At 34.0% G+C, this 11,944-nt stretch overlaps 1 protein-coding gene across 3 annotated transcripts; it reads left to right on the top strand.

Annotated features, from left to right (window-relative positions):
* Positions 1–4,499: 4,499 nt before the first annotated feature.
* Positions 4,500–11,726, top strand: LOC112506423 (serine/threonine-protein phosphatase PP1 isozyme 2). Of its 3 annotated transcripts, XM_025110447.1 has the most exons (5): positions 4,503–4,624; positions 4,716–5,090; positions 9,033–9,592; positions 9,825–10,047; positions 11,508–11,726. In XM_025110447.1, exons 2-4 carry the CDS (start codon positions 4,892–4,894, stop codon positions 9,996–9,998), a joined length of 933 nt encoding a protein of 310 aa, XP_024966215.1. In that variant the 5' UTR covers positions 4,503–4,624; positions 4,716–4,891; the 3' UTR covers positions 9,999–10,047; positions 11,508–11,726. The 3 variants fall into 3 exon arrangements, with proteins under 3 accessions (XP_024966213.1, XP_024966214.1, XP_024966215.1); XM_025110445.1 differs by having other exon boundaries at positions 4,500–5,090; XM_025110446.1 differs by having other exon boundaries at positions 4,500–5,090; positions 11,498–11,726.
* Positions 11,727–11,944: the final 218 nt, after the last annotated feature.

Below are 11,944 nucleotides of genomic sequence, written 5' to 3'. Positions count from 1 at the left end.
ATTGATCGATAAAATGGACGGATGAGATTAGTTTACACGGTTCACACAAATGGTTCAAGTTTTCATTTGAACGCTCCTCTATATATATATATATATATATATATATATATATATGTATATGTAAGGGGTAGTGAATAATGAATCAAGTGATTTAAGCATGGCTAGATTTTTATCAACATGAGGTTGTTTGGATGTGTTTTTTAAGTTGTTATTGTCAAATAATTAAAGTAAAACAATCAACTATAATAATTTATTAAAGTTAAAAGAATAGTCGGATAATTGTATATTTATTTTTAAAAAATCCAGTCTTGTTTTAACAACTCAAGGGACATTTTAGTCATTTTACACATTTCATAAGTGTTACAAATTTGAAGAACTTTTTGTTTTTTTTATTATAAAAGATTAACCACTAATTGAACTGAATGCAACACTATCATTTATTTTGATGCGTAAAAATTTAGTACATCAAAACATATTGAATGCAACAATTTACTGGTTTACCTGGTAAGAGTCACCATCCTCAATTACAGGGTAAGAATCTCCATTCCTTCTCATCGCTCTTACCTGGTAAGACTTTTGGCCCTTCTCATGTTCATCCGATTAAGAAATTAATCCGGTAAGCACTTACCAAGTACGAGTTTAGTAAACGGCCCCTTAATCTTTATATATATAGGGGACGTGTATGATAGAACTTACAAATGCATTGGTTGATGTTTTTTTGTTTTATGTTACAAATTATATATTTTGTACAAAAGGTTTATATTAAAATTTTAGATATTCTGCGTTTCTTTCATAGACGTCTATACTTTGAAAAACATCGTTCCTGAAAAAATAACAGAACATACATACTCATATATCGAAAGCTCAATGAAAACATTCAAACCAAAAAACCAACCAAACGAGAACGTTCAAACCGAATTACTGACTATTATTTAAAATACTATTTGTCACATAAGAACAATAATAAAAGTACAATATAATCGGAAAAATATCTAGAAGTACAGAGGGAACCATTCAAACATATGGACTTGAAACATTCCACGTTTTCTCGAACACTTTTTCATAACCGATTGTAGAAATAATTTCTCAAAGACCTTTACTGCAAATAAATGGGTATTTTAGGACACCCAATCATTCTTGGATGTCATAATGATACATTTAATGTGAGTCGAAAAGAAAAATTTATGTTTTATTGGGTTATCTAATTTCGTTTAGAACTTATTGGATCGTCTTATTTCGTGCTAACAACTTATTATAACGTTTTTAGATAAGACGTTTAATTTTGATCCTGTAATTTCAAGAGTCAAATTAGGACACGTGAAACCGAATTGTCAAATATCAAAATACGAGGGTAACACTCACCAACACTAGTATTTGATGAGCGTCTTAAACTTTAATATAACACCCCTAAAGTGGAAGTAAATTTAAACCGAAAAATAAATACGGAAATAATCCATGAATAAATATAATCACCCAATGAATGGGGAAAATGTATGCGTTTACAATAATGGATACGAATGTTAGCTAACAACCTAATAATCTAAATCAAACAAGGTAAAGATTAACATCGAGTGTCGCTACAACCATCTAAAGAAATATATTCAAGACATTTTATATATTCAAATCAAAATGACCCTTAGAAGGGAGTAAAATCTCAAAAGATGTCGGGAGAGACCCGATTCACCATGGATGGTGACGAAACACGATAGTAAGCCACATTTCAATTTTATATAAGCGTCACTTATGGATAGGCAAAAAATCAAGCTCAACTCTTCAAGTCTTTCAAATTGGGATTTCCACAATCCGAGTTAAACTAATTCACTTAGAAATTACACAGTATTGGTCGTTGGTTGGTGCCCGACTCCAAAAGTCCACACCTTATCGCCTATTAAAACCAATTTCTATTTCAAGTTACAAGCAGGGAGTGTCATCCTGAATATGTCAATAAGACCGACTTCTATGCTTATAGATCCATTGCATTCTAATCATAATTATATATCTAGATATATCAACTTCACTCGCTAGAGATGCCCTTGTATATGAAAATCCATCAAGTGGTTATAATCACGTTTTTATCAACAAGATCTCAAATATATGATACTTTTGAAATAACCCTCTCCTAAGTATTTAAAACCATTCGTCACTCTTCTTTTATCAAAGATATGAAAATCCTCAGAATTTTCATATTTTTTTTTACGTAAATGGTTCAAAATCAACCAAATGTGAAATATTGAAATAAAAGCTTTAGGAAACTAAAATACTTCATTTTCACATGCATATGACTTTTTTTATTAACCTGGATATCCAACCCCGCTATACGAACCGACTAATTCCAGGGCGACCATCTGCTATGCAGATAGTCCGGAGTCACCGCATTTGAACTTCCGTGGCCACAAGGGGATTTTTATTACTCCTTAGATTTGAACTTGAGACCTCCTGATACTTTTGACATTTGGAGCCAAGCTCAAACTAATCAGACACCACCCTTGTGGTTAATGCATGCAAACACAAAGGATGAACTCACAATATAGGTTTTGGTTGAAAACCTAGAAATCACCAAAGTCCTTGAAATGAAGATGAGGAACTTGACTAGTGAACTCTAGACTTGGATCTCTAGCTAGATGATGTACAATCCTTCTTGAATGCTTGGAGTGCCTCAAGGAAAACGGATTTAATGATGGGAATGGTGAGAGGAGAAAGGGAGAAAATGGTAGGTGAGAAGTAAATGATTCAGGCTTGAAATTGCACGTTTATACATCCCTGCTCCATTCGGGTAATCCTGACACGCGATAGTGACGCTGGGCATTATCGTAACGTGAGTTTCAGCCCCTTTCTTGCGATCCTAGCAACCCTGCCCTGCTATAGTGCCCCTTGGCACTATCGCTGGACACTATAGCCAGTCTTGTATCGAGAATTTTTCCTATAATTCATCTTCTTACATTTAATACTAAACCTGTTCTTTTTATTTATCTATAATATTTTAATTAATCGTTAATTTTAATGATGAAAAATCAGAAAACTACACATTTTTTGTTTGATTTATATAAAATATTTAGATACGTTGTTTTGTTTTTTTATAACACCCCACTTCACCAACGATGTTCAGGATTTCATCCAATCCGAAAAAATCTATAAAACCAAAACAAATTAATTGCTTCTTCTTTTTTTTTTTTGAAAAATTGCCAAATCAGTCTTATTAATTTAATCAAGATTTTGGATCTCAAAATCGATCAAATGAGAGCATAAAAAACTTAAATATCCATAATTAGAGTTGTTTTGTCCAAGCAGAGGAATGAAAGTGTTAATTAAATTGAAAATGATAGAAACTAAAAATAAGAAGTAAAATGATATAAGTTGGATCATCTCATATGATTAATAATTTTTTAAAAATATAGGATAACTTTTTAGTCAATAACAAGAAATCTACTATATTCTAATACATAAAAAAAATCCATGTAGATGGAATAATCAAAAGAGTGGGTGTGAGATAAATGATGAAGAATATATCAATGTTTTGCCGGTAGATAAAAAACTTGGAAAATAATAAGTAATACTATAAAATAAACGACCAATTAAATTTATATATATTTTTTTCTTCAATGTAATTGATGAATACAAGCTTGGATTTTTTACATCATTTATTTTATTTATTAATTTTTTTGCACCACTGTTATATAATTATAATACTAGAAGAGTACTCGCATAATGCAGCGAGATAAATCTTCATTTTAATGTTTAGTTTTTATTATTATTTATTGATATAATATGATTTTATGTGGTTTTGAAAATGTTTTTTTTAATGAAATATAAATTGTAAAATAGCATAAAAATAAAATAAATCGATATTAGTATCAAATTAACTATTTAATAATTCTTGTTTTTTAATGTAACTTTTTTAATTTAATTTTTTTATTATACGATTAATTTAGATTTAATAATAAAGTAATTTATTTTTGGTTTAATAATTAAATTTTTTATAAAGATAATAATTAAATATTCTGTTAGAACTCAATGATTGTCTTAATTATAATTTAAATTTATAATATTTAAAATGAGTGTTTATCATTATTTGATTATATTTATCTACAGTTAGTTATACAAATTTAAAAATGGAGTTTTAATAAGTTGTATTTATGTAAAATTAATTGTAATCTTAAATTTTAAGTAATATGCATAAATAAACAGTATTTTATGCATAAAAAATAATTTTTATAATTTTTTATCAAATATTTTATAATATAGTATAGATATATTAAAAATATTTGGACCCTTATTTGGTTTTGGATGTGTGTCCGACCCGTTATCCCCCTAAAGATGGCCCGACCGATATGAGGGTTTTATATGAGTGCTTAATTAATAAGGGGAAAATGATATAAAAAATTAGGTTTATGGTATAATATTTAATGATGGTAAAAATAAATAAAATAAAATAAAAATTACAAATTCTAACAATTTGAGCAGCTCTCAGGTAACCCTTAATCGGGAAAATGAGGGCACAAAATAGAAACCGCACAAAGCTCTACGGATTTGTCGTCGTCGTTGAATTTTGGTGGTAGAACTCGACATCTCCGCCCCATCGGAGTTGCAGCCCCCTTTCTCCTACAACGGATCACCATTTCTCTCTGTAATTTTCCCTTATTATTATAATTCATTCATCGCTATCACCACTTGTCCATGCGCATATATCCCCGTTTTTATATTAAAAAATGTTTCAGAACTTTTCTTGATTGTTTATTCCAAGAAACAAAACAAGTAGCAAAAAGCCATTGTGGATTACGGAAGAAATTGAGGGCTTCCGGCACATTTTTCGGTATTTGAAGATCTAGGGTTTCTGGGTATTTTTGATAAGGCAGGTCCTGTGGAAATTTTTGGGAGAGAGGTTAGGATACCAATGGCTCAAAATGGACAGGGGATCAGCCCTGCCTTACTGGATGATATAATCAATCGGCTATTGGAGTTCAGGCAAGCCAGGACCGCTCGGCAGGTTCAGCTCTCGGAGGCGGAGATCCGTTTACTTTGTACCACTTCTCGGGAAATCTTCCTTCAACAGCCTAATCTGTTAGAGCTCGAAGCTCCCATTAAGATCTGCGGTATTCAAATTCGACTTTTTCTCTGTATCCATATTATCTGTGATTGTTTTGCTGTTTTGTTTCTTGTGTCTCATGTTTTTGCTGTTGGTCGGCAGGATCTTATCGTGTTTTGGTTGGATTTATTTTGGCGTTATTTATTTTGTATAGGATTCAAAACTAGATTTCTGGATGGTTGTTTGTATGAGATGTTTACTAGGTTTATTGATTTGTTGTGAATGGGTATTTTAGTTTCATGCTATTTCATCTGTTCATCAAATTTATTGGCCATTAATTTATGGGATTACATCTTGTGTCTAGGGGATCCAGGGCTTTTTCACCTGTTGCTTTGATAGATCTTTTACTAGAAATTTTTTATGAATCAGTATCGTATTATAAAAGTTGCTGGATTTGATTATGTAATTGTAAGACTTGATTGGGCATATGGAATTTGGATTACCATCAGTGTACTTGCATTTTGTGCATCATTTGCAACTATTGTAGTTGTAGATTGATATCCTATAGAAGTTTTCTGTTGTTGAGGAGTCGACTGTAATCACATGTGTGTTTGATAACGGAGACTCCAATGACACCAACTATATAAGTTGATATTTGATATGGAGTGAGATGAAACTTAATAGGGAGTCAGAGATGATTAACGTCTATTGATGAATGCTTTGACTATGTTATGATCATTGGCTAAAATGGTAGCTATATGCTTTAAGGTTGTAACCGCCATAAATCATGCTAGAAAGCTGTTGAAAGGTGGTAAGTCTGTACTCTATGACACAGATGACATAACGTGATTTATAGGAGTACATTGGCTATATTTGTCTTACCTATATGTTTTTGTGGCATACACATCTTCATCCCTTGTTTTTATATTGTTTAACATGCCTTCTAGATATGTAGAACAGAAAAATGAATTCACAAAATGGATGGTATATCTTGCATGTACCTCCTTTAATCAAAATTGATGAACTCCGTTCATGCATTTGTCCTATGCTCAAGAGTTTATTCTTGAGCTCAGGCACATAGAATACATCACCAACTACACAACATATCCCATTTATCTCCATTTTGACACTCCCAATTCCCAACAACAACATCCTTGCGTTATTTTTCAAGTTTCACTGTTTGTAAGAAAGTCTCGTCTGCACATATGATCGCTACACCCCTCTCTTTCTCACCTGTGTCCTCAACATATGCCATCAACACCATCTCTTCCTTCTCATAAAGTTCAAAGTAATTTGCTTGATTTCCCATGAATGGCATTCTTCTGGAAGTGACCAAGTTCGCAAAAAATCAATGGTGGATGTGTCAAAAGGTGGTTTTCCTCTCCCACCGAGGTCTTGGTCCATGCCTGGGTAGCTTTCTCTTCCTTCGTTGGACTCTTTGATCATCTTAAACACTTATTCTTCCATGGTATCATGTTTCTTCAGCTTTTACTCGTGCACCTGTAGTGCGCTTTGCGGCTCATCGACTGTGAGTTGACGATGTCCTTATATTATTTGGTTGGGCACACAATGAAATTGAAGTTCTATGTCAGTGTTCGAAGAATTTCTTCCACAATCTTAACATCATTCATATCTTCTTCCAATTTTGACGACTCTTCTAAAATAATCTGTCACCACCCCCACCCCTTTCACCTCCAAGGCTTTGAAAGACATCTGCTAAGTCTTTGTAGCTGAGGCCGCTTCACTCTTGCATTTCCCTCGTACTTCGCTTTTCATCGAATCCCATATCCTCTTTGCAGTCTCCTTTTGACTTTTGAGTGACGGTTTTCAGTATTGATTTATCAACAACTTGGAATAGGTAGTTCTCGCTTTCATGTCTTTGAGCTATGCTTCATTCAGGGCTTTTTGCTGCTCTGGGGATATTGCTTCAGTGGTTGTTGGTTCTTGGTAGCCTTCATCGACCACACTCCAATATTCCTTCAAGTGAAGCAAGTTCTCCATGATCAAACTCCAACAATTGTAGTCTTCATCCAACTTTGTCACACGTGGGACTGTGAAATTACTTGATTCAGCAGCCATCTCTCGTACTCTTTCCTTTCTCACACACTCTTGTTTTATCTCTCAATCTTGTATTCTTTATCACACATTCGACCTGCCCCCTCTCTATGGCCTCAAAACCTCAGTTTATTCTTCAAAGAACCAGACATTTTATAGCCTTTTACAAAACAGAAAGAGGAGAAATCCTGCTAACCTATTCTACGGAGTTATTATAAACAACTAATAAAAGAATGCCTTAGGAATAGGACTCCTAAAGACCTGGTAAAACAACGGCTAGAATACAGTTTGGTTTCAGACAGAACCAACAGAAACTTCCACTGCTTCCATGCCATGTGTGTGTTGTAACTAGGAATCAAGTCATACAAGAACGTTGGGGAGAGTGGGTGATACCAGATGAAGATTTGCTGAGGTAATGCCACTTGAATTTCTTTCCCTATCATCTCTGGTCTATACCTTTGAAACACCAGTTAGAAGAGAACTTGTTCCACTGTGAAGTTGTTAGGCAGTGTTCTTAAGTGAAGATACATGATTGAGGATCCTTCTAGCACTTAATCGGTTAAAAATCAAGCAGTCCAAAATCTTAGTACATGTGTTTTTTTTAACTTAAACTAGTTCCTAGGTGGTCACAAGCAGTCCAAAATCTAAGTACATATGTTGTTTAGATCAACAATAAAATATGACAACCACAGTTTTTGATGCTCAAAACCACACATAAATTTGGATTTTTGAAGAAGGATGCATGAAAAAACCAATTGAGGGAAATACTTTTTTTTTGGCTGAGTCAAAGACACAGATTGGGATCAAGTTACAATCACGCTCTGGTTCAGTGGTTTTATAGCTGATTGATTACATTTGTGCTGGATAGGAAATTGAATTGGATCTGATTTAGGCTTAAAAATTGTATTAATACCAACACACTTGATGCATATTAGTCCGGTTAAGGCCACCTTGGCTGACCAATCCCATAATCTGGCTTAATAGTTGAAACATTTATTTTTATGATTAGGTTAGCAAAGTTGTAGGACGGTGCTTAGCGCTAAAGACACTTAAGTGGCCTTTTAATGTATTTTCAGAACACTTCTGTGCTGAGAGATCATCCAAGTTTAACATTAAGTATTAAAAGCAGATTCAAGTGTTTGTAATATATCAGGACCATTGGCCTTAGATAAGAGTGCATGGGAAGATGTTCATGTCCTGGGATCCTAGGGGGATTCCTTCTTTATGTCATCTTTTGGGTTTCGCCACTGTAACTTATTGTGGGTTCCTTTTTAGCCTACTCCAATTTCTTTCATCTAAATCACTTAAGTGAGAATAAGAACTTCCATTCCTTAAAAAAACAGTGCCACATGTTCCAGTCTATTTATTTGTTGTCATGCTCATTGCAGTAGACAGTGAAACTTGAAATATACTCTTCCAAACAAAACAACATTGGCTTAGATGACGATTTAAGGTATCATTTGGTCATATGACAACTATACTGAGCGGAATTTGTAACCAAACTGTCTACTTTCTGAAGAAAAGCAAAGGGCTACATTATTCTTGTTCCGATAAAGCATTTGTATGAATTGACTATATCACCATCTGAACACTGAAATGATGAAAACACACTACGTAGTGATTGATTTTAAATTGTAACTAATGAGCTGTGACATCCCATAGCAATGTGAAGTCAAGTGGACCGCTAAGCAGTCACTTGTGGTTAAATTTATGATAGTTTCTTCTTGGATGCTTATGTGATTTGAACTATTGTATGATTTACCTCTATTTGCTGGCTTATTTAGTTTCCATTTTATCTGAACTATTGTATGATTTACCTCTATTTGCTGGCTTATTTAGTTTCCATTTTATCGTGCATGTCTATATGGGCCTGCAGTGCAAGATGGACTTGAAGTCATCATCCTTAGATTCTTCGAAGTTTAGTGGTATGACATTTGTCTATTTTGAATTCCAGGTGACATTCATGGACAATATGGCGATCTCTTAAGGTTGTTTGAATATGGGGGATTTCCTCCAGAGGCTAATTATTTGTTTCTAGGGGATTATGTGGACCGTGGCAAACAGAGTCTGGAAACCATATGCCTTTTGCTTGCCTACAAAATCAAATATCCTGAGAACTTCTTCCTCTTGAGAGGAAACCATGAATGTGCTTCTATCAACAGGATATATGGATTTTATGATGAATGTAAACGCCGTTTCAATGTTCGACTTTGGAAAACTTTTACCGATTGTTTCAATTGTCTTCCTGTGGCTGCTCTTATAGACGACAAAATACTATGCATGCATGGGGGTCTTTCTCCTGATCTAACTAGCCTAGATCAGATACGGAACTTGTCTCGTCCAACTGATGTTCCAGATTCTGGTTTGCTTTGTGATTTACTTTGGTCAGATCCTAGTAGGGAGGTTAAGGGATGGGGAATGAATGATAGGGGAGTCTCCTACACCTTTGGCTCTGATAAGGTGGCCGAGTTCTTAATGCAACATGATATGGATCTTGTTTGTCGTGCTCATCAGGTAATTTGTAACAAACCTTCTCACATGGATAGAAAATTAAAGTTGTGGACTTCTTGTAAGTTTAAAGTTTGCAGACTACTAATTACTCCATCATGGTTTTAAGTTGATTTGGATGTTATTTGGCTAGTCTGCTGCTTTGGGCTATGGGGGTGTTGCACATAGTTTGACTTTATATAGTCCCATTTATCTCATGCCGAGATCCTATATGTAATATAAAATTTTCTTTGTGCAGGTTGTGGAAGATGGGTATGAATTCTTTGCTGATAGACAGCTTGTTACTATATTCTCTGCTCCAAATTATTGCGGTGAATTTGACAATGCTGGTACGATGATGAGTGTTGATGAAAGCTTAATGTGTTCTTTTCAAATTTTGAAGCCAGCTGATAGAAAACCTAGATTTTTATGACGCGAGCAAGACATGAATTCTGCTCTGTTGGTGAACCTACAATTTTAAGGTCAGTATCAATAATTTCTTTTCCCTGCCACAGAATATTTCCTGGTGTGAATGGTGAGGTTTTATGGTGTGCCATATTATGTTTTGTGTTGCTATGCGGTATGATGGTTTTTTGCCCTTTTCGATGATAGTTATTGAATATCTACTTGTTATCCTGAAAATGTACATGCCTGGTTAATTGGATTGCTCTTTTATATGCTATCATAAGTTGGTGACTTTGTAGTTTTTCTCATTTTTTTTTTTCTCATTGTGGACTTCATACATATAATTAAGGGCAAAATTCATCAAAATTGCAACAAAGTTTGGTTTAGTTTCTATTTAGTGTGAAGAAGAATTTTTTTTCTCAATCGATGTAACAAAGTTCAAAATTTTCTGTTGTGTAACCTTTTTGACTGTTAACCAGTGGATGACGTGGATACCCATTTATGAAAGGTTTACAAAATGTTTACATGAACCGGACGATAAACTTGACATCCACGATATCAAATTTTACATGATCTGTAGGTTATCGTTCAAATTGCATTAAAAATAGAAAACTTTGGAACTTTGTTATATTAAATAGGAAACTTTGTTATATTTGAGGAAAAAAAATTATTACACTAAATAGGAAATAAGGTAAGCTTTGATACATTTTGATGCCTTTTGCCCTATAATTAACTATATTTGTCGTATGAAACTTTTAGTCCTCTGGCATTGCTGCATTCTATGGCTGAATCTTCTTCACATAGCAGTTTGCCGTCAGGAGCTAGTATTTTTGGTTAGTGAGTGCTGGGCGTCTATAATCGAAGAAGAATGTGATTCTTATTATTAGCATCACAATCTGCAGAGTGATTGTGTCATACAGTCGGATCTCTTAAGCTAGAACCCACCTTTGATTCCAATCACAACCTCATTGCGTGTTCTTTTCTATTTGGGTTCACATAAAATTTTGACTTTCTGCTTTGAACCAAAATTCTATGTGTGGAGGGGCAAGCCTCAGAGGAGAAGGTCACATGCTTGTTTTCACAGGAACACACTCATTGCAAATGCGACACTAGAATGAAATCGACTTTATAGGATGTCAAATATGGCTAAATGTCATAATAGATTGTTTTATAGGACCTAAGTTCATGGGTACAAATTAATGTGCCTCCTAGCAAATTCTGATAGGACACTTTTAAAATAAAGCGTCCTATTAAACCTTTTTATAGGATACTTTGTTTTTGTAAGACACATTTTCAAAGAATATCATATGAAACGACGTTTTATTTCAAAATTGTTATAAAAAACTTGTTAGAATGCCTAAAAACGTTCTATCATCTTATTGTAATACATATACAGAAGGCGCACAATTGTTTGTTCTTATAACCTAAGTCTTATAAAACAGTCTATTAGGACATTTAAGCAAGGGGTTGTCAATTGTTGTATACGAGAATTTGTGTAAGCTGATTCTGAAATGTGTATTAACCTAGAATATTGCAGAATCCATTGTGGGTATTGAAGGAAAAGATCCATGAAGATTGGAGATTAAGAAGATGTTTTTGGCATTTGGAGGTTAATCTATAATATTTTATGATATTGTTGAAAAGATGTTGATTTCTAATTTGTTGGTCTGCGATTTATGATGACATTGTAAATACATTTGGCTTTGTAAATCGCATTCACAATTTCCCATCTCCTTCCTTACTTTGGGATTCTTCTTCTAATTTCTTTGGGGTTTTTGGCATCATCTGTTTAACGAGTCGAGTTCGGTCGGAGGTTATTCGAGCTCGGCTCGAAAATATATTACCAAGCTGGACTCGCATGTTCAATGTTGAGCTTGAGATCGATATTCGTTTACGAGCATGAACTCGAGGTCGATTAGCTCACTGATTGGCTCAACCTCAATAAGTTTTATACTTGTATTATATGATTTGTGG

The sequence above is a fragment of the Cynara cardunculus genome, assembly GCF_001531365.2.
Source record: "Cynara cardunculus var. scolymus isolate 2C chromosome LG 2, CcrdV1, whole genome shotgun sequence".
In the NCBI taxonomy this organism is placed as follows: Eukaryota; Viridiplantae; Streptophyta; class Magnoliopsida; order Asterales; family Asteraceae; genus Cynara; species Cynara cardunculus.
Note: the sequence above shows the minus strand (reverse complement) of the source record. Positions and strands in the feature narration are given on the sequence as shown.